Here is a 21879-nt window from a genome sequence, read left to right as displayed (position 1 = left end):
TCCGACCCCACCCTTCCCCGGGCTGGTGCTTCCCGGGAAAAGAAAGGAAGAAAAAGAAAAAAAAAAGGGGGGGGGGGGGGCGGCAAACAGCTATGGGAAATAGGGGCAGCCCGGCCGCAGCGAGCAGGGCACGGCGGGGCGGGGAGCCGTTCCTTTGTACCTGCCGTTTGAAGGCGCCAGGCGGCCTCACATTGGCTGCGCGGCCGCGGTCCCGGTAACCCGAGCCGGCGGCGGGGCGCGGCGCACCGGGGCTCGGCGAGCGCCCGGCCCGGCCCCAGCAGCCAATGGGGCAGCGCGGGAGGGCGGTGCTCGGCCCCGCGCCGCTCCGCTCCGCCGCCAGCAGCCGCCGCTCGCCTCCTCCTCCTTAGCCACCGCCGCTCGATCGGGCTTAGCTGAGGCTGAGGCTGGGTCTAGGGCCGGGGTCGGGCCGCGCCTCCCTGCCCGGCAGGAGGTGGGACCAGCCCGCCGCTGCCGCCCGTCCCCTCCCTCCTGAGGGCTGAGCCATTCTGGGAAGGCGCCGGCTCCCCCGCCGCTCCTCGGCAGCGCAGCACCGGCATCGGCCGCCGCCGCGCAGGGCTCGGCCCCACGTCGCCGCGGGTCTGGGGGCGAGCAGCGGCCGAGCGAGGCGGCGGCAGCGGCGGCGGCGGCAGCGCGGGGCCCGTCTCTCGTCTCCCGCGGCCGGGGCTCGGCGGGCAGCGGCGGGAGTGGCGAGGGAACAAGTGGACGGAGCGCCCCAGAGGAGGGGGCCGGCCGCCTCGTAGTTGTTTCGCCCAGGGTAAGTTGGCCGATCCCCTGTGAAGGCTTCGCTCGGAGACCGCCGATTCCCCGCCGCCCCCAGCCCTGTTTGGGGGCGCGTCTTTTTTTTTCCATTTTTTTTTCTTTCTTCCCCGTTTGGATTGCTTTTTTTATTATGGAGTCTATGGGGAAGCAGATATTCCAGTCGGGCTTTGCTGTACTACCTTGTCCAGCACGCTACGGGGATCTATAATTTTTCTTCCCTAAGATGCTGCAGTGAATTTCAGTCCCAGGAAGTCAAGCGAACAAAAATAGCCCAGATAGCCCGAACCGTTTGCTACTCTGTAAGAGCAGACACTTTCCAGGCACAGATGATGGCCAAAAATTCCCTCGAGGGGTCTAAAGAGGACCTGAGCAAAATTTCGGAGGAGGAGATGCTGAGGTGGAGCAAGGAAGAGCTGGTGAAAAGACTGAGGAAAGTGGAGAATGAAAAGATGAACTTAATGGTGGAACACGGCAACTTGATGAAGGACGTGAACCGGCGGCTGCAGCTCCACCTGCACGAGATCCGCGGGCTGAAGGAGGTCAACCAGAAGTTGCAGGACGACAACCAGGAGCTGCGGGAGCTCTGCTGCTTTCTGGACGATGACCGGCAGAAAGGCAAGAAGCTGTCGAGGGAATGGCAGAGGTTCGGGAGGCACACGGCCAGCGTGATGTGGAAGGAGGTAGGCATGTACCAGCAGAAGCTGAAGGACCTGGAGGCGAGGCAGGAGACCCTGCTGCGGGAGAACGTGGAGCTGAAGGAGATGGTGCTGATGCTGGACGAGGAGCGGAGCGGGGCTGGCTCGCGGAGCTCCATCGACAGCCAGGCCAGCCTGACCAACCTCAACGGCGGCTCGGCCACCAGGGACGTGGGGGACGGGAGCAGCACCTCCAGCACGGGCAGCGCGGGCAGCCCCGACCACCACCACCACCACCACCTCCACCATCACAAGGCTGGCGACAGCAAGGCCGGCGCCATGCGGAGGTCCATGGATGACCTATCTGCGCCTCTTCATCACCGGAGCATCCCCAACGGTCTCAACGGTGAGCTTGTCCCCCTTGCAGCCCTGCCCGCAGCAGGTGCCTTTCCCTGTACCCACCTCCTCTCGGCGTGCACACCTTCCTTGTACCGGGCTGAGGGATGCTGTGGGGGGGAGACCTCGCCATCCCCACCCCTGCCCCTGGTGACTCTGAGCTGCTGCGGAAGGGCAGCCAGGGGTGATGCAGGGAGGAGGTCACTGGTCTTCACCCTGCTGCTTGGCTGGGTGCTGGTGTTTGGGGTTGAGGCTTGGAGGCATTTATCTGGAGGGTTTGGTTTTGTTGTTGTTGGTTTTTTTTTTTCCCTCTCAAAAAAAGCAGGCTGTGTTTTCAGAGTTAAACACTGTTTTTCCCATCTCTCCCTCCTGTCTCTTCCCCCTTCACATATTCTGAGTTACATTTGGCTTGTTTATATGCTACTTGGATGAGATTGATAAAAGCCTAGCTGCGATTTTGGTGATCTGATGGAAGTGCAGGGCTGCCCTATGGACATCACCTGTTATTAGCTCCGTGGGCTCTCAGGGCAGGCTGCCTGGCCGTGCAGTGCCCAGCAGTTTGAAAGAGCTGGGACTTCACTTTCCCCTGTTCCTCTTCAGAAGCAGGAGGTTGGTTTGCAGAGAAGAGGCTGCTCTCGAAGGGACACTGTGTTCACGATTTTGTGTAGCTCAGTCATTAAAGTTAGAAGCCAGCTCCAGGGTGAAACTGTGCCAAATCTCTGACCGCTTGTATTCAAGCACATTTTCTCCTGTTGTCAAATAGTGGCCAGACGTTAAAATAATAATATTGGAATGTCTTCAAAATAGATGTTTTTTTTTTCCTTTAAAACCAACAAGACCTATTTTGGCCAAGAGGTTTTAATGGGAGTCAAACCGAGCACCAATCTATTTAATTGTTGTATACAAGAATCCTTTTGATGTTCTTAATCCTCTTTTCCAACCAGAACAGGATGCTGGGATGGGGCTTCTGGATGCATTGGCCAAATAACTGCCTTCAGTGCCCAGAGCTTTTGGTTGTCCTGGTGGAGCCAGGGAGTGCAGGGCCTTCTTTGGGTCCTCTATGGCAAATGCCCCGAGAGATCTGAGGGCACATGCACCAAACAGCCCAGTTTTCCAGCGGCGTGCTTGTCCGTGCATCTGCTGTGCTCGGTCCTGTTGCCGCAGCTGCATGTTTCCACTCGCAGCTGGAGATGTTCCTGCCACCTCGCCCAGCAGTCAGGGCTTGCTGGTTGAAAGGGCGATGCAGTCACCAGATGTTGCAGGATACAGCAAACATCTTTCTTTTTTTTTTTCTTTCTTTTTTTCCCCTCTCCCCCCCCCCCCCCCCCCCCCCCACCTTTTTTTTTTTGTTTGTTTTGCTTTAGTGCTGTGTAAATCAGCGGTGTCTTGTTTGTAAAGCTGCAGATGGCCTCTGCTCCCGGTGTGACTGTTTTCATAAAGCCTTGCTGTTCGCAGAGGCCCAGAGAGCACCTGTCGGACGCTGAGTGTGCTGTTACAGCTTTGGGACAGAAGGGCTTTGCAGTTCTGGTTTCCGAATCTTAGAGCAAATCCTTCTGAGATATGGACTCCTTCCGTAGGTTTTAGTGACTTTGGTTTCTGAGGTGCCGGACTGGAGCTGAGGAAGATGCTCTCTGTGGGAAGTACTGAAGCTAACAGAACTCTTTACAACCAGCCTAGCTTCATTTCTGAGGCTGGGACAGATACGATCTGCGCTTTCTAGGCCAATAATAGCTGGAAAGATGCAAACAAACCTGATTTCTCTACTTAGGTAGTGAAGCTGTAAAAAGGCTTTAAATAGTTGTCGTTCTCAGATAGCATCGGCATTCAGCAAGGCCATTTCCCTCAATGTGCCTTTGGAAATTCCTGTGCATACATATGTAAATGCAGAGCTTATCAGGCCCCTTTTTGACTGACAGCAAGAAGTGCGGTGGGGAGGCTTGCTTGGGACCGAGTGGCAGTTCGTTTAAGCCCGTGACGATGTGGAAGAGCAGGGCAGGTGAATGTGGGGGAAAAAATGCAGTAAGTCAGGTCGGTGGAGAAGCTGCCACTGAGAAGCCTTTGCTGCACCAGCTCCCTTCCATTCCTCTTGGTGCTGACCCTACTTTCGGTCTCTGTAGGTTAGATGTTGGCCTTTTTATCCCTTTTTCCTAAACACGGGGGTTTTCAGCAGGACTCTTTCATCAGGTTAGGGCTTTTCTGAAAGAGCGAAGAGTATGGCAGCTGTCTGTTAAATACCCCTAGAGTGGTGGCTTTTAAATGAAATCTTAGCAAGCAAAGGTGGATTAAATGTTTATTTCTCTTCATCGATCCTTTAGAAGCGAATTGGTAAACCACGGCTTTATTTATTGGTCGCAGTGCCCTAGCCCAGTGTGAGGTGATGAACTTTAAACTCTAGGTTTGTACAGTGAATCCAGTGGAAATGATACCAGTTTAAGAAAAAAAAAAAAACAGAACCCACAAACCAACCTGTGGTTCATTTTCCCTTAGTTTTTAGAAGTCTCTTTAATTTTATAAACTGGCTTTTTGGAAGCCGATACCTGCAACCTGACGACTGAAGATCTGCTCATGGATGATAAGGTAATAAGCATAACTAATAGTGTGAAAGTAGTTAATATTAGATGACACATGTAATCTTATACGGCTCTGGATATTCTGCTGTAAGCTGAGAGAACGTCTGTTTATTTGAAGGTAAATGGTCTTTTCATTCTCCACTTAGTGACGTGAGTTGGGAATTTTGGTGGTAGGGCTACGGGTGTCTCCAGACTGCATGATGAGATCTGGCCAGTTGTATCCTTGTTGAGTGACACACCACAGTTCCCATAAACCTGCCCACACATCCAGGACAGATACTGGAGCACAGCTGCTGTGTTTTGCTTGTGAGTGCTTTGGCTTTACTTTGAATACATAGCAGGAACGTCTGTGTGTGTGTGCATAGTCTTTATGGACTTCCAGGTGAGGCAGCCCAGTTGGAGCTATTGCTGTTGCTACTGCCTTGTTTCTGCCAGAATAAAGTTTCCAAAAATCCCCGGAGGGAAAAAAAATACCAACAAAGACAGCCATACTGAGGGATATTAACATTACTTGCGGGCTGGAATAAGCCTTCAGGTCCCATGGAGGTATATCCCTGGACTGTAAGGTGTGTGGGAACACTGGGAGTGACTCAAAGCTCCCTGAAGCAGTGTAACAGCTCCCACTAATTTTAGCCTCCTCTAGATCTAACTGGAACATCTGTTTATCCAGTAACAATCTAAAGGAGGACAGTTGCCTTTGGTAGGATTTATGTGTACATCTGGGCGAGATGGAGAGAGCCATTATGCTTTTGTTGCCAGTGCAGAACAACTGAGTCCTCCTTGTTGATGGTTGCTCCATGCAAGTCAGTCCAGGTGGCTTGTGAGTCCTGCAGGCTGGCAGGGTGTGAGTTCTGCCAGTCTGGTGAAATGCTGCCGTGAGACATGGGTGAGCGCATGTTGTGGCTTCCCTCGCCTACGCTGCAAGCCCACAGTGATACAGATTGCTAGCTGTTGATGTGTCTGGGACAAAATCCAGCGCATGCATGGGAAGTTTTTGGGCTTTCATCTCCCCAGCCCTGCCATCAAGTAAATTTTATCGTCAGAACTTCTTATTCACTTGCTGCAGAAGCTGTTTGCTCTGAGTTCCAAGAATGGGTCAGGCTGTTGCCCTTGTCTCTTCAACTTTTTTTCCAGTTTGATGAAATGGTTATGTGTTTATCAGTGTACATAGGCTCCTAAAAAGAATCAGTCATAAAAGCATCAGCATTTCAAAAGTGGTCAGAGAGGTGTTGAGGCAAGTGATGGGCACAGCAGATAGCTTATCATTGCACAGACATTAATCTATGGCCTATTGCTGCTGTCTGCTCCAAGGGAAGAGGAATGGTCTCTCTGGATGAGAGGGTGGGAAAAGCTCTAGTTCTATTGATTCCCACTTGTAAATGTCCACATATTTACCTAGAGGGTACAATATATTACATTTAAAATGGTGGCAAAGAGAAATAGCTGTTCCCTGTGGGTTGGTATTGATCGAGTGTACAGCCACTGTACTTCTTCCCATACCCTTTAGGCCAAAGTCCTTTGTTTTTATTAGTGTATTTATAATCAATATACATATTATTTACTATGACATGTTAATGAGACCTTTGAGATGAGAACACACAGAAGTGAGGTTCATCAGATTTAAGTTGAAGTATCTACAACATAGACTGTAACGTCTGTGTCTCCTTGGGCTTCCTTTATAGGCCATGGTGACATCAATCTTGACACTGAAATGTCTATCTCTGCTTTAGAAGGAGAAGCATTGTATTATATGTGCTCTTTGTACTGATGGGTAGGAAGCTTGGATGGTTAGTTTATATGCAACCATCTAAAGTCAGGTAAGAGCAATCCTACTAGAGGAGCTGTGGTGACCACGTTCTGCTCTTCCAGTGCAGCTGTGCTAGCACTGATGAAAGACAGGAAATTCACTTTTCCCAGTAGAAGTCAGATGTCACCCTCAGTGCTTGATGTCAGAGGTTTGGCTACTTTGTCATTTCATAGCTTTCTTATATCAAGAATGCTTTTTGTCTTCTGAATGTTGCTTTAACTTTTCCTGATGTTGCTATATTTAAAATGTTAGTGTTCCTGGTATTCTAGGCCACTACCTACAGATTCCTTCTGTTCAAACAAGGAGACCATTCCTGCGCTAAATGTAAAACTTCTGTAGAAACACCTCTTTGCATCTCTTCCATGAGTTCATTGAGTTCTGTTCATAGATTTATGAATGGTGATGTCTTGGACACTAAGTGTGCAGCAGTTGTTGGCCAGCAGTTGTTGGCTTCTTATCCAAGAGTCTACAGCTGTGGAGTGCTCAGCCGGAGCTGAGCTTTGCCATTGTCCACTCTAACCTTCCTGCATGGTTACTGAGTGCACGCCAGCCCTAATTATGCTCTCAAACTTAAGGATAGCAAGGCTCAAGAAACTAATGCCGTGCACTAATATTGGACCACGTATGGAAATATAGTCCCTATAGGAGTACATTCCGATTTTGTTTTCTTCTTACAACTTGAAGAGTTTTCTTGTTCTCAGCTGTCCTGTTGAAGGAAAAACTTGTATCGATTAAAAGGCAAATTTCCATGGGCCTTTGATGGAATTATCCACTTTCACTTGTCAAAAGCAATCAAAATAAGGGGATTAGATTTGTGTTGGTTACATGTAAATGATTTGGTCCTCTGGAGGCATTTCATCAAATAAAACTGAGGATAAAATTATATGGTGATCTAATTAAGTGGCAGGCATGGGAACCCAAAATGCAGCCTTGGCAGGTGTTGCACGCAGTGTGCGTGAAGGGATGAGGGGCATGAGCAATAACGTGGGTTAGTGAGGTTTACCAGAAGCACTGCTTCTGAAAGCTGAGGGTCAATGCTTACATAGGGATGAGGCCGCCATGGAAGTATGGAGAAGGAGGCTCAGGTTGCGGCCTGCCATGGCAAGAGTTGGACCTTGCTTGCAGCTCACACAGACGTGCCTGCAGCCTGGTCTGCTGGTGTTGTCCCCTCAGCCTTCTGTGTTTGGGCTGCTCTTTGGAGAATTTTCTGGGAGCAGCGTAGACGGTGGTTGATCTCATTGATGGATGAGACGTAGGTGAGACACTTAAACTGGCAAAAATGCTGTAATGTGTCCCACTGCAAAACACACAGCGTTGTTCGTGTGGAGCAGACAAGGTTGGGGGCCGTGGATCCGGTTTTTTCTGCGAATTAGCAGCGACTGGCTAGGTTTGCTTCTACATTCTGTATTTTTAACCTGACTTTTTGTCTGCGAGCCAGAATTCATCCTGCCCTGTCTCCAAATGTCATCATCCCCTTGTGGTTAACTTGCTGCAATTCATGAAACACTTGGCTGCCATAAATAGTTATGTGCAGAGGTTCCTCCGCATGCAGAGCGGACAGAAATTCGCAGGCAGCGCTGCTAGGCACTCGCACACTAACATGTCCACCAAGAGAAAGTTGACCCACTTCTGCGAATAGATAACTCCTGGCAGAAAAAGTAACACTGTCTCAGAGAATCTGTCTTTCCTTTGCCTACTGAATTGTGAAGCAAAAAAAAAAAAGCAAGCAACCTCCATCTTCTGAATTAACAGCACCGGGAGCACAGTAGTCTCCATTGAAAGGAGAGTGTAAATCAGCCCTTGATCTGAGGAGGGCTTAAAATGGCCACAATTCATTTGTGATTTTTTTTTTTTTTTAAATATAATGAATGCTTTTGTTAGTGAATAAGATGTGTGGAGTTGAGGACTCAGCTGCTCTTAGACATTAGGAAACATTTATCACCATGGCAATTGAGGGCTGCTGTACAGGTAATTTTGTACGCTTTCATGGTGAGTCATGTCTGGGCCAAGGCCATTTATGCCATGTTACTTCAGCCCCCATGCATACAGGTTTATAGACACCATTGCCCTCTGTAAATTGCTTGTTGCCTTGGTGTTTGCCCCTCTCTGAAAGCTCAGTACTTGTGCTGACTTCCTGCGTCCCCAGGCAATGATTCAAGGAGATACCCTACTCTGGTGGAAGGGTGCAATCTTTGTGCCTGCCAAAATGAAGGTTTTCTGAGAGCCAAAATTGAGGGCAGCAAGTCCACCCCTGTCTACACAGATTCTGTGGGGCAGTAATGGCCTGATGGAAGGCTGGCTGTGGGAGGCCACCAGGTTACTGCTGTCACTGCTCTGCGTGTGCCTTCATTGTCCTGGCCAGCCATGCCCAATGTTCACCTTGCTCAAGGATTCTCCTGCAAAGGGTTTTTGTGAAAGACCATTGCTGGCAACGTAGACTACAGGTTAATTTATCAGTTAGGTTTGAGACTGGGAGACTCTAGAGCACTGTGTGCTAAGTGCTGTCAGCAGTGCTGTTGTGCCACTTGTCTTGGCAAGTGACTATAGATGCTCAAAATCCAAGGATCTCACACTCAGATTGAAGCAGTCCTGTATCTGATGTGAATTATAGCGTTGTCTGGGCTAGGAGATGAGGTCTTCTATAGGCTTGCAGGAATGGATGTCTCCTTTTTGTCTGCTTTGGGCATGGTGAGAGATGTCTGTGCTGTCTGTAGTGAAGGGAGCACTAGTGATGAGTGCGGGGCTTATGGTATCAGGGCATTGGCTAGCTGTAAATTGCAGTTGAAGGGGTGACATGTTAGCTGTCTCTTGTAGTTGCGTCAGCCCAGGCTTGCTGGCAGAATTAGTTCAATCAAATCAGGACTGCTATGGAAAGCTCTTCAACTCCATCCCCCAGCGCCATGCAGTGACACTCAACACTACATGCTGACGCCTTTTCCCCCCATTCCGAAAGCTCTGCTGCTGTGGTTTCGTTCTCAAGCAGGGAAGTTGGTGGCCTCTGAATGTTTATGGAAGGCAGAGAAGTACTGTGGGGAGCAAATGAATGGAACATGGGACACAAGAGTAGATACTTCTACATGTTTCAAGCTGTCTCCAGGGCAGTAGGATGCTCCAGGGCTGCCATTGCCTGGGGTTTGGCAGTCTTGTCTGCCCCTGCCTTCTGGGGCAAGGAAATGAAGCCGTGTTGTGCTGAGAGCTCTGCTTTGGTGTGGCGAGAAGAGCTGTGACATTGTGCTGTCCTCTTGCTGGGGAAGGGAGCAGGCAAAAGGACCACTCACAGTAGATGAGTAAAAACAAACCACTATGTTAGGGAAAGAGAAAAAGTAAGCCTTACAGCATTTCCAGTCCCCAAAGCTTATTATTTCTATGGAAACCATTCCAGCAGGAGGCTTGCTGTCAGTATCTTTTTATGATCTATTGGGGTTGACTAGATTTAAAAACTGTTTGTCCTTCCCTACGTCTTCTGCCCTGGATCATCTAAAGACAGGTTGCTGTGTATCACGATGCAAGGTTAAAACCAGCATTCCTGCTTTCTGACTCTCCATTAAGTGCTAAGCAGTCCCTAGAGGGTTTGCAGCCATTCTTCATGTGCAGTTTTTTACTTGCTAAGGTACATTTCATTCACTCTATGACACTTATTGATAATGTCTTGTCCTATAAATGCCACTCCTGTCACACTGTGCTCTTTGAAGGATGGCCGTGACTTTGTATCAGGCTGTGGACCGTTTAGTAGTGTGGTACATCTCCGTGCCCAAAGAAGTTGCTCCAGAGATGCTGCTTGACTTGAACAGAGTGAAGAATTCAGCTCTTTACACTTGCTTTTTTATGCAAAGGAGATTCAAGTTTGTAATCTTCACAAATGGACACAATCTGGCCTATTTAGGAAATAGTCTGCTTGATTCTTGTGTAGATCTGGTTATATACATGTACCTGTTTACTACTGTTGTTTTCACTGATTTATTCCCATTTTTGTTTTTAGTGGGATCAACTGGAAATGGCTCCAGGGCAGTCTACATGAAAGTTCAGTTTTATGCTAGAGTAGAAGGGTCAGGTGCTAACAGAGTACTAATAATTAAAAAACAAACCAACCAAAAACAAAACAACCTTTATTGTTGGTTGGTGCTGAATCTTTTTCCACTCCTAACAAAGGTATTGAGAATCTTATTATTATGTGGAATCTTACAGTGCTTTTGTGATGAACAGTGTTCTTTTGTCTTCCTGGTTTCCTTTTCTTATCTCCCTTACGGGGGCTTGCAGTCTCATATTTATATGTTTCCCAGCAGCTGAATATAACTTTGATCTATGCTTTGGATCTGCAGAGCTTTTAATCCCTTTCCACTGAGTTAAAAGCTTATTTGCTACTGAATGTGATACGTAGTTATAGGTTATATGATCTTCTCTAGTGGCTGATGCATCACACAAGGATGGCATGTTGTGAAAAACTGATAAAATGTCCCCTTGTTCATTTTCCTGACTGCAACTCAAACCCAGGGTGGGGGTGAGTCAGTTATTTGCTGCTGATACACCTGTCCTTTGCTGCTGTGTATACCTATGCACTTGCTTTCTTTATTTCAGTTATTTGGCCTTTCTATCTCAGTGTTGATTTTTGAGGCTACACACCAGGTGGGTATTTCCGCCAGTGCAGAGGGCTTTCTGTTTGCCACTTCGGAAAGCATTTGTGGTGTAATTTTTTCCTAGAGTTCTGTCGTTTCATTCTCTTAACTGCTTGCTACGCCTCTTAAAATGTGGGGATCGGTTTTTAAAGCGTGTGTGATCATTGCTCTTCGATGTCCTCTAACATGAAGATGCTGAGAGAGCTGGGGCTGTTCAGCCCGGAGGAGGCTGAGAGGTGACCTGATAGCTGCCTTTCAGTATGTAAGAGGGAGCTAAAGGAAAGAAGGGGGCAGACGCTTTAGCAGAGTCTGTGGTGACAGAACCAAGTGGAAAGGGCTTCAAGTTCAGGGAGGGTAGATTTAGTTTAGATATAAGGAAAAAAATCTACTACAGAGAGGGTGGTGAGGCACTGGAACAGGTTGCCTAGTGATGTGGTTGATGCCCCATCCCTGGAGACCTTCAAGATGAGGCTGGATCAGGCTCTGAGCAACCTGACCTAGCTGTGGTGTCCCTGTTCATTGCAGGGGAGTTGGACTTAAATGGCCTTCAGAGGTCCCTTCCAACTCTAAGGAATCTATGATTCTATTCTATGAAAACTTATACTTTGTTTGTGGAGATCTGCTTTTCTGGAGTGGTTGCAGCTTCCACTCAAAAAATCATCATTCCTGGAGTTTTCAGTCTTCCAGGCCATGGTGATGCAGCTGCATGTATACAGATGTATCCGGTTGTCTTCTGGAAGTTCTTTTTTAGCTTTTGGTACAAATGTTTTCTCTCTAGATTCTGACATGTCTACTAGTCACCCAGTGCTCGTCTTGAAGCCTTCTGTAAAAAAAAATACAGCGCTCTTTTTATGAGGTCAGTTATTATGGCTTTGTTTAAGGATGAGCTATAAAATAACAGGAGGATGAATGGTTTTCAATTTGCAGTGCTGGATCGGGACTCCAGATTTGATGCGTTTTCTCTTTGTAATACAGCTTGTGATGTAGTGTTAGGTAAGTCTCTGGTTCTCTTTTTATAGAATCAGAATGATAACTTTCCTTGATGTTCTCCAGTGAACTCGGGTTGTTGGATCATTTATAATATGTTTGTACAGTGCACAGCAGAATGAGACCCTTACCTCGGATGAGGCCTCTAATTATTGCTATGATACCACTGGTAACAAACAACGCAGATTTTCAGTTATAATGAGCAAGCAAGGAAGGAGCAGCCCATAAAGGAGCTAAAACTCCAGACTCTTCTAATTCCTAGTTTGGAGTACCTTCAAATCCTGTTTTAACTTCACTAGGGTAAATGTACTTTACATGCTGGGGTTCTTCTTTCTGTTTTGTGTATACCTCTTGGGACAGTAGGATGTTGAACTGTGACCAGTCTCCAGACAACTGTCAAAAATAGAAACTAATAAGTTCTGTTCCCAAATGAGAAGGCAAAGAGCAAAAAAGACAAAGGACGTTATTGACCTTTCACAGCTAGACCTGAGCAAGACAACTCCAGAAAGATGATATTGCTTTCTCTGCATTATCAGGACAACAAATTACTTTGATACCTTTCAAAGAGTGGGGACAGCATTTGTTGTATTTTGGCTCATCCTGTTTGCATTGCTTATACCGTATTTATATGTGTGGTATCATGTTATATATTTAAAATGCTGGTTATCCAGAAGCCTGGTGTAGTTTCAGCTGAGGAGCAGATCCACGACTGAAGCAGATGAATCGTTGTGTTGCTCTCTGTTTCAGCTCAAAGCAGCAGAATCTTTGTCATAATTGCTGAAGACACCTTTCCTCTTTCAATTAAATTCTTACCTGATCCCTTGATTGCTCTATTTCTGACTCCACTGATTTGGTAACTCGTAATAAGCTCTGACTAAAAAGTCATCAAAGTCACTCTTGGGTGTGAACCCAATGTTTCTTAACCACCCTTGGCTTTTATTGCCATTTGCAGAGTGGAATTTGTAGGGAGGATCTATTTGTCAGCCTATCACCTAATCATTAGGAGGGTGACAGGACCGCAGTAACTTTTCCTGGGCAATTATGTATGAAGGGTTGTCAGTATGAGTAGTATGGGAAGTTAAAAGCCTTAATTTTCATTTGGAATTGAAACCCTAATGACTTTTCACTCCCACAGATCATAAAGCCCTTGTTTCAGCCTCGAGTTGACCAAAAAAAAAAGAGGAGAGCTCTTCTATTTCAGATTTTTGTGAAGTTTTTTAAATGAAAAGGCAGTTCTATGAGTCACTGTTCTTTGTATAAAGGATAATTACTGGAGTACGAACTTAAGAAAAATGGCATTTTATGATTTTGTGGCTATCCATGCAGTGTAAGCTGTTGCTTTCTCTCTTTTCAATTAGGTTAAACAGCATCTTCGTTCAAAAGGACTAATTATATTCCTGTTTGTTGTTTGCCTTGTGCACTAGATGTTTTCTATATGTAAAGCTAAGCAGCAGGGGTCAGGGAGGAAAGGATCACCCCGAATGAATACTGTTTAATTATTTAAAATCATGGGTGCAGATCCTGTGGGTTTGTGGGTATTGTATTCAGTCACATCCATCGCTTGCTTGCATCGCAGTAAGGAATAGAAACTGGATCACGCAAGTCCTTTTGTTAAGCCTAAGAAGCATAATTACATTCCTTTGGAAATTCGTTCTTTAAAACAGCATTTGTCTAAGCATCTATGTTGTTTAATCTGTGCTTAAATTTGAGCTATGTACCTACCCACTTTTTGTGTATTTTTTTTTTCTGTAAGCATGGGAGCATTTTGTAGCAAAACTGTGTTGCCTAACTATGTGCTGCCTAAGCCAAGCGTGAGCCAAGTGTGGGTGCAGAACTGCAGGTGGCACGTATAGGTCACAGCCCTGCTTGGCTCTGCAGCAGTAGATCAACAGTTTGCAACATGACAAGAGGTCTTGAGATCTTACTTCTTAGGGATCCGCCTGAACTACCTTGACAAGCATCTTCTGTTTGATGGACAGGTGCTCAGACTTCTCAGAATATTAAATATTCTGAATGAGATTTAGACTTTGCTTTTGGAAGTATCTGAGGTGAGTAGCTAATTCTCTTTGCCTTGTGACTCTGTACCTGAGAAAGTGTTGCTGCAGAGTTATATTGACAGCATAGGTCCAGCGAGCTTTGCATTCCCACTCTTGTGCAGTCAAGTCTGCTCAGAGTCCTATAAAATGAGGAACAGATCATGTAAACAGCAGCTGATTCAGTTGTTCCCCATGTGAAGAGGCTTCTGTTTTTCCTTTCAGCCCATTACAGCATCTTGCCAGGTTGGACAGAGAAGACGGAAAATCAGCTGTCCTGTCCTTCCATTCAGTCTCATTTAGATAAAAATAGAGGACTGTCTTTTATTGATTTCTTTTTTTGCAGTCAGAAGTGAGGAAAACACAGTAGTTTTGGGAAAGGCTTGGAATTGGCCCCATAAAAAGGAATGTTATATAGAGGGTAAGGCTCCCTGAATGTTACATTTAAGGACAGCAATACTTTTCTTTTTAAATGACAGGTTTCATATCTGGATTTGAGCCAAAGCCATATCAAAACTAACGAAAGTGGAGGCTTTATTCTATCACAAAGGGTGTGCTTTGTTGAGCATGAGGGCAGTGTGGAGTTTGGCATGACACAGGGGCTGTGGAGGTACCCGTTATCTGGACCTGCTGCAAGTTGCTAGAGAGCAGGAGGGCAGCAGGGGGAATAACTTCCTCTGAGCTTGGCTGAGCTCTTTATTTCCTTGATTCTCACAGTGCCCTTTTGCTGAGCTGATAAGGGAAATGTCCTCTTGATGGTAAGAGAGTGGTCAGCAGGAATTGCCTGCCCAGTTCAAGGTGGAGTTGGAGACCACTGGGAAAGGGTGCAGCAGATGCAAGAGAAGGAGTAAATGAGTTAGCCAAAATTGTGGTTTGGGAGCTAGCTGTCGATTTCAACAGCCAATTTCATTCAACTGGATTGAACTCCCTCCAACACAGCATTGATGATGGTGCCTGGAGGTATAAAGATTGTATTTTGATCAGCAAGTCAAAAGCAAGTCTACCTCTAGTTATGAATATGTTTTCAGAATTGCACACGAAGGAGATCTCATAATAATAATAATGGGCAGAAAAAGTTGCTTGAAGGAATGAGTTTCCTCTCTGAATGCCACTGAAGGCATAGACCTGGACCTTGCATGCCTTCGCATTTCTGCTTTCTAAAAATGTGTAAACAGATCCATTACCCGAGTTTTGCACTCCTGAGTTGAAGTCCTGAGTGAACATAATGCAAGATGACAGGAAAGCCAATAATGATGCAGTTTTGAAAATACAGATAGAATCACTTAGGTTGTGTGTGGTAACTGTTGGGTCATGGCCTGAACCATTGATTGATCACCTGGGGAAAAGACCAGCTCAGCCCTGGGAGCACAGGTGAAGGCAATTCAGCTGTGTGAGCAGAAGGGACGGAGCCTGACTCCACCTCCCTTAGACCCCATTAAGGGCTGACTGCCACTGGGGAAGGATTTCTGGTTGAAGATCCTTCTATTGTGGAGTTTTTCTTGCAAGCCTGAATATTCAGAGACAGGTGAGCATTCTTTCTCTGTTTGTCCCCTTTGCCATTTCACTCTTGTTTCACCTTTCTACCACACTGATCTTTCCAACTGTAACAGGTTGGAAGGGACCAAATGGCTCGTTTGAAGAGGTGCAGTAGAAATGAGAAAAAAGCATGTGTGTGTATTGTGCTGTATAGAGTTGACCCAGTTAGTTATTCAGTGATGAAGTCTGATCTGTATGTTACGAATGACAGATCTAGATTCTGAAGTGCTTATGATTAGATTAAGACTGTGTAGTAAACCTTAATGGTGCATGAAAAGCTACTGCTGGATTTGCAGTAATATGTACTTCTCTGACTTAGAACAGCATGAATAATACTTTATGGTTGTGTAACTCCTTCCAGACAAGGAGTTTAGGAGTGTTTTGTAAATGTTAATGAGTTTGGCCTCACAGCATATTTATAAACCTGAAAAGTGGCATTATTCCCCTATTTTTATGGTTTGAATACTGACTAGCCTCAGTATGTAATGAGCAGGCAACAGAGCTTTCATCTTTTGACCCTCAGTTCTGGGCCTTATCTGTAGGACTCAGTAGGCTTTCCAAGGGTATCCGAGACATGCTCAGAAATTAACTGTAGTTCAAATTCAGCAAAAAGGTTGTCATGGCAAACCTCTGGGTATCTGTTGTAAAGCTAAAAGTATTATAATTATTTGTTGCTAATTTTTTGCTTGCCTTTTTGTTCTACAGCAGTAGAGGTAGAGGCTAATCCTCTACCAGAATGAAATCAGTTTGGGCGTTATGAATATCATTGCCTTCTGCAGAACAAAGAGGCTAAGATGATGTGAATGAAAATTCCTGTTATCTTTACATGGGAGTTTCAGGTGGGTAAGGAATGTGAGGTCAGCCAGGATTGGGAGCAGATAATTGTCTGTGTCAAAGGGCAGTGAGAGCAACGCCTGTGAAAAATGCCCTGCAAAGTAGGTGGGATCGAGCAGTTTGATGGTATAGACGGATTTTTCTCTAGCAGCTTCTTCAGAGGTTCAACCAGAATGTTCTCATTACTCGTATGCATTTATGTAATGGAACATTCTACAATGTGAGTGTTGTGTGGATTGTTGATAAATTTTGTAAATATTTTGTGCGTGAACTTAGCGTGTAGTGAAGTTGTCAGAAAGGAGAAGTCTTCTGTTAGTTGTGAGTTAAACATATGCAACTGAGCACTTTGGATACTGCTTTTGCAGCAAAATGTATTCCTGGCCTGAAAATCTGCTCCAAGGTCTCAATGCTTTTTCAAGGACTGCAGAGCAGTGAGGCTCCCAGCAAACGTCTGTAAGTTTCTAGCTGTGGAAGTGGTGATCCTGATGATGCAGCCACAGATCTACTAGCAGACTTGTTTGTTAAAATGAGCAGCATTTGTGTTATTGGCTGTTCCCTCTTTACTCAGGATGGTCAACCCAAGCGACTCCTGAACCTGTTTTTCCAGATCTGAGTTGGATGGGATGTTGATTATCGTGGAAATTCTGTCATAAGGTTTGGAAACAAGAGGATGTCCACATATTTTCTACAAAAGTTTTATTTAGAAGAGGATTGGGGATTTTCCTGGGAAGATTTACATGTTGTTGATTATTATTTTGTTGGCATGCTGGAAACCTCACTAAGCTAGCTGGCACTTGGATAAAAGGTACAGATTCTTTTTCAGAGGCAATTGCCTTGTTTACTCTCTGTCTTTCCACGTGCAGATCAAACTCCGATTTTGAGATATGACCACAAAGAGGAAGACATTTTTCTGAGGCTTTATATGTACAGTTAGTGGAGTTATTTATGCCAGGGGTGAATTTGGCTTGTGGTCTTGTGCTGTGCAGTTTATGTCTGTATGGACATGGAGATGATTGTTTTCATCAAGTTGTTATTAAGCATATGAATGGCAGCTGAAGTCAAGCAAAAGAAAGGAAAGATTAGACCTGCATGATAATACATGTTATCTGAGGGATATTGGTATTCCCTTCTAATGTGACATCCATAGGTCCAGAGGTATGGGAACTGCCCTACACTGTGTGTTCTGGCACTGAAGTTGAGTTCAATTTATTGCTCCACTTCAAAAGTGTATCCTGCTGAATTAAAGGGCATTACAGTGGCTGTCTGTTGCATGAGTGGCCAGTGTTTTTAGTTTGGACTTGTCTATTAAATGCCACACAGGCATGAGATCTTTTTTGTTTCCTCGCAACTTCTGGAACAGCCTAGCCTTAAGACTTCAGCAGAGAACAAAAGGTTTTCTGAACCACCCTGTGGTCATGGCTTTAAATTACAAACTTTGGATGATGAGCAAGAGATTTTGGTAGGGCAGTGCACAGCAGTGGAGACACTCGGGTATTTCAGTGTGTGTCATGGCACCCTTGCAGAGCTGGGAACTGGAGCATCCTATAGCAAAGCTCTTAGTTGACTCTGCAGTGTTTAATCTTTCTAATATGGCCCATAATTTGTAGTGAAAGATCTAGATAATGCAAGAAAACAGTTATTTATCTGGGATTAGCCTACATAAAACATTTACATTAAACTGAAACTAGGCCAGAATAATGTTCTTTTATAAATGGTGGTAATGAATTGCAAATCAGTCCAAAGTCTTGCAAAGTCAAAAGAGCCTCTGTGGTTCCTTCAGTGGACTTTGTGCCCTGTTTGTAGGCTTCATGCTGTACTCTACATCCATCGGTGTTTTTGTTGTGGAGAGGGAAGTACTGGTTTTATAAAGCAAACCCAACCCTGTCTCACCAAACACTGGAGCAAGCATACCCAGTAAGTAGAGTGAATTAATAGCATATTTGTAATAAAGTCTCAGGTTGGCTAGTTAGCAGTGACTCCTTATGAAGCCTGCCTGCTTTTCCAAATCCCTGCTCTGCTAGCAGTGCATAAGACATTTTCCTGATGACTTATTGTGGTAGGAGCTACAGAGTAATCCTTGGTAAATAGATTTATACATCTGACACTCTACTGAATGGGCGATTTATACATGGCTATTCCATTGCTGCTTATTACCATATGATGTTTCATTGAATGCAATTATATGTCTGCTTCTACTCTTTAAAGGCTAAAAAGGTTTCACAATATTACTATCTTCTGCGCAGCAGAGCCTCATGAAGAGTGATTTCCAATGTGATGGATGGGGTTTGCGGTTGGTTTTGTCCCTTGTAGGCCTGGTTGTGTGAAATAAGCTGGGTTTGGCTAAGGCTATCTTGAACTTTAACAAGATTTGTGATGCTGAAGGTGTTTCAGAAGTTGAGCTGAACTTTGTCAGCTGCCTGAGCTCATCTCAGACTCTTAGAAAGCTGGAGAGATCCTCATAACTCTCGGAGGTCTTAGAGGACGTGTAGATCTGCTGTTTGTGCTGGTTTCAGATGAAGTGATGCTTAAAGTATTCATTCATTATAAATTTAGTGTAAAGAATTCATTATACCAGCGGAAGATGAGAACATTTTCTGTGGCATTAGGAGGTTATTTAGACTTTGAGTAGGTAGTATTTTTCATCTAGTTTATTTGGCACGTATCTAAATATTTCCTGCTGCTCTCTACTATATTTTTTTTTTATGGGGAAACATTTTCATTATGTTGAAATTATTTTGTTTCCCCCTTCGGACATCAATGTGGTGTAAAATCGTTTCAAAACAGTGGCTTAAAGCAGTGGAATCTGTAGGGTATTTGATGAAGTCTAAGTGTTTTGTGATAAAGCCTGACTGCACCGAGGTCCACAGCAGAACTTCTCTTGACTTTGGAAGGAGTAGGATTTCAGTTTTTAGGTTTGCCTGGCTCTTTTCATTCCTGGCTGATGCGTGTTGCATCTTCAGTGATTTAATTTCAGCGTGGCTTTTAGAAACCGTGACCCTTTTTGTCCATGGTCAAGCCCTGTGTTGCTGCACCGTTGAGCTCTGAGACCTCATTCATAAACATCTCTCCGAACGCAGCTCTTTATCCCGTGTCCACGGATGCGAGAGAATCCCAAACAATAGCAAGGCTGAAACAAAAGCAGGCATTGTCCGGGGGGTGCTGAGGCAGGCACTTGGAGGGGCCAGGGAACCTCTGCGGGCTGGGACCATTGTGCCCGTAATTGGATTTTTGCAGCCGATGGGAACAGGAGGGGACCTGCCGGGCCAGGCGTGCCTGCTGCAACGAACCCAGCCGTGCTTGGAGGTGGCAGATGACCTTTAAAGCCCGTGCTGTTCAGTACAGGCCTCGTGTAGTGCAAATGCACCAGGTTGCAACTTTATTAGTGATTAGACACAGAGATAAGCCTCAGCACGTTGCCTAATCTGCAGAGCCTAATTCCAGGCATTGGAGCTAGGGACGCTGATACAAACACAAACCAAGTGCCTTTTCTGTCTCTCAGCTGAGTGACTGCCACAGACTTACAGAGAGCTTTTGGATAACCTGGGCTGGTTCTGATAAGCGTTTGCAGTGGGGATGCTGGGACAGGGAGGAAGCTGGGAGTACAGAAGGAGGAGTGGGTTATGCATGTAACGGATGTTGTCTTCAAACCCAGTTTAATTTCTGTGATGGCTAATGGGAAGAATATTTGCATTGAGCAAGGATTGGTCTTCCCTGCAAAAATAAGGTCAGGGCAACAGTGCAAAGCAGCTTGTAAAGTAGAGTGTTTGGGGGGAAATGAATTTCCATATTTCCATTTTTCCATCTAAGGATGTTCCTGGGTGCTCTGGAGCTGTTCAGGGTTGTCATTGTCGCCTTTTGGATGGGGTTCCCTTTCATCTGGGCCAGGTTAAAGGGTTAGAGGAGTTTAGATCATGCCAATTTATCCATGCCGGATGTTTTAGGCAGTGGTCAAATCCTGGTAGTGTGTCTGTGTGGATGGCGGTGGAAAATGTCAGAGGCTGTAAACAAAGATGAATCATCATAGGTCAAGGGTTAGGACTCTTGACGGCACAGCAAGTGTGATGCTGTGGTATGTTCTGTTGTTGGATTTCCTTCAAGGATTGCACTTTGAGGAGCTTTGGCCTCATGGCTGCTGCTTCTCCATGTCCTTTCAGTGTAACGTGGGAGCTTCCAGTCGGAACATACACAGATCTTGGTCTGTGTTACAAATATATGCATTGAAATGTTTGGCAGATTTACTCTGCAAATCCAGACAAGCCCATGCAACCCTATGTTTTAAATCCATGGCTTGGAAATCTTTCTTCAAGAGCCACTGCAAACTTCCTTATCCCTGACTCTGTTGTGTGGTATCTGCCTCGTCTTCAGATCCAACAGACAACCACAAACAACATCTGAGAAAACGGTTTGCTAATGACCATACCCTCTTAACTTGGTTGATGAGATGAGCTTTCTCTGACCTTTACTTGGACACACTGGTATTAAGTTAATCCCAGCCAATCTCTGTAGTGACAAGGTGACCTATTTTTTTTGTTTTTGAATCTTGTAAAATGATGTTGCTTAAGTTACTGCTTCTGACTGGCTTTGCCCCTTGCCTTCAGGCAAAACCCATTTGGGATTCCTGCTTCTCTAGTTTTCTCTTCTTAGCCTTTCTTAACTGTGTTGTGACTTGTATTTTGGAACACCTGGCTCTTTATTTGGGGGTGAAAAGGGACAAGAAGCTTCCATTGCTTTAAAAGAAGTAATGGGAGATTACATTTACTCCCAAGAAATAGCAGAAAATAGAAATTTCCTAGAAGGGACCAAACTCCTATCCTTGTAGTCTTATCCCATTTGATAAAAGGTGATTTGGAGATTCTCTGCTGGTCTATTGGGGGCTGGGCTGTAGGTGAGTCCATAGTGGGCTCAAGGTCAGTGTATCAACTTACCCACAGCTTTATGTTGTTTTCCTTCCTACCACCCAGCCAGGGCTTGTTGTCTGTCTTTTGCCTCCAGGCTTTTGGAGAGAAGCCATTGACTTCCCTCTGTGTTCAGCAAAGCCCTGCTTAACTAGTCTACTCCTCTCGATTAAAAAGGTGTGATCCTGAGGAGGAAGTTTCTGTTGCTTTGAGCAAACCTACCTGAGTTTTTGTGGTGAGAATATGAGCAGCAAACAATGATGCACGCTGCATGTTTTGTGGTCACAATGCATGTCCAGTATCATCGGACATCTTCCCTATGGGTATAAACTGAGTGTTATTCCACCAACTTTGTTTGTGCATCACCTTTCCTCAGGATTAGACAGCCCTGGCCTTGCCTCTATGGGGCTGCTCAGCCTCTCCTGACCTCTGTGAGGAGTGCACTGGAGCTGCCATTGGCCTGGAGAGTACTTTGTTCCCACAGCTCCAGACTGTGGCCCTAGTTACATAAATCCGTGCCCATAGGCAGCTTCTTTGGGCTTATTATAATGCTAACTCAGTTGAATTCCTAATTAGAGACCAGTGGTTTTGTGTGGGTATGGGAAGTCTGTGTAAATTTGTGGAGGAGCTGTCCACAGAAATCTGCTTTGGGGACAGATGCTGAAATAAGATCAGAGTCTAAAAAAAGATGTGTGTAAAATAAAACAACTACTTTAATGTGCATGTGTATCAGTTGCTGGTGCATCAGATCAACCAAAACATGGAAGTGTTCTGTTTTTTTTTTTTTTTTTTT

General features: G+C 45.5%; 1 protein-coding gene across 2 annotated transcripts in view; it reads left to right on the top strand.

Moving 5' to 3' along the window:
* Nucleotides 1-357: 357 nt before the first annotated feature.
* The window catches only part of CCDC85C (coiled-coil domain containing 85C), a 102054-nt gene continuing 80532 nt past the window's right edge, over nt 358-21879 (top strand). For both annotated transcript variants that reach the window (XM_421357.7, XM_015287778.4), the window contains exon 1: nt 358-1821. In XM_421357.7, coding sequence (XP_421357.3) covers nt 1107-1821 — 715 coding nt within the window. In that variant the 5' untranslated portion in view covers nt 358-1106. The remainder of the gene's footprint in view (nt 1822-21879) is intronic.

This window comes from Gallus gallus, chromosome 5 (genome assembly GCF_016699485.2).
Source record: "Gallus gallus isolate bGalGal1 chromosome 5, bGalGal1.mat.broiler.GRCg7b, whole genome shotgun sequence".
In the NCBI taxonomy this organism is placed as follows: domain Eukaryota; kingdom Metazoa; phylum Chordata; class Aves; order Galliformes; family Phasianidae; genus Gallus; species Gallus gallus.
This window is presented reverse-complemented; position numbering and strand designations above follow the sequence as displayed.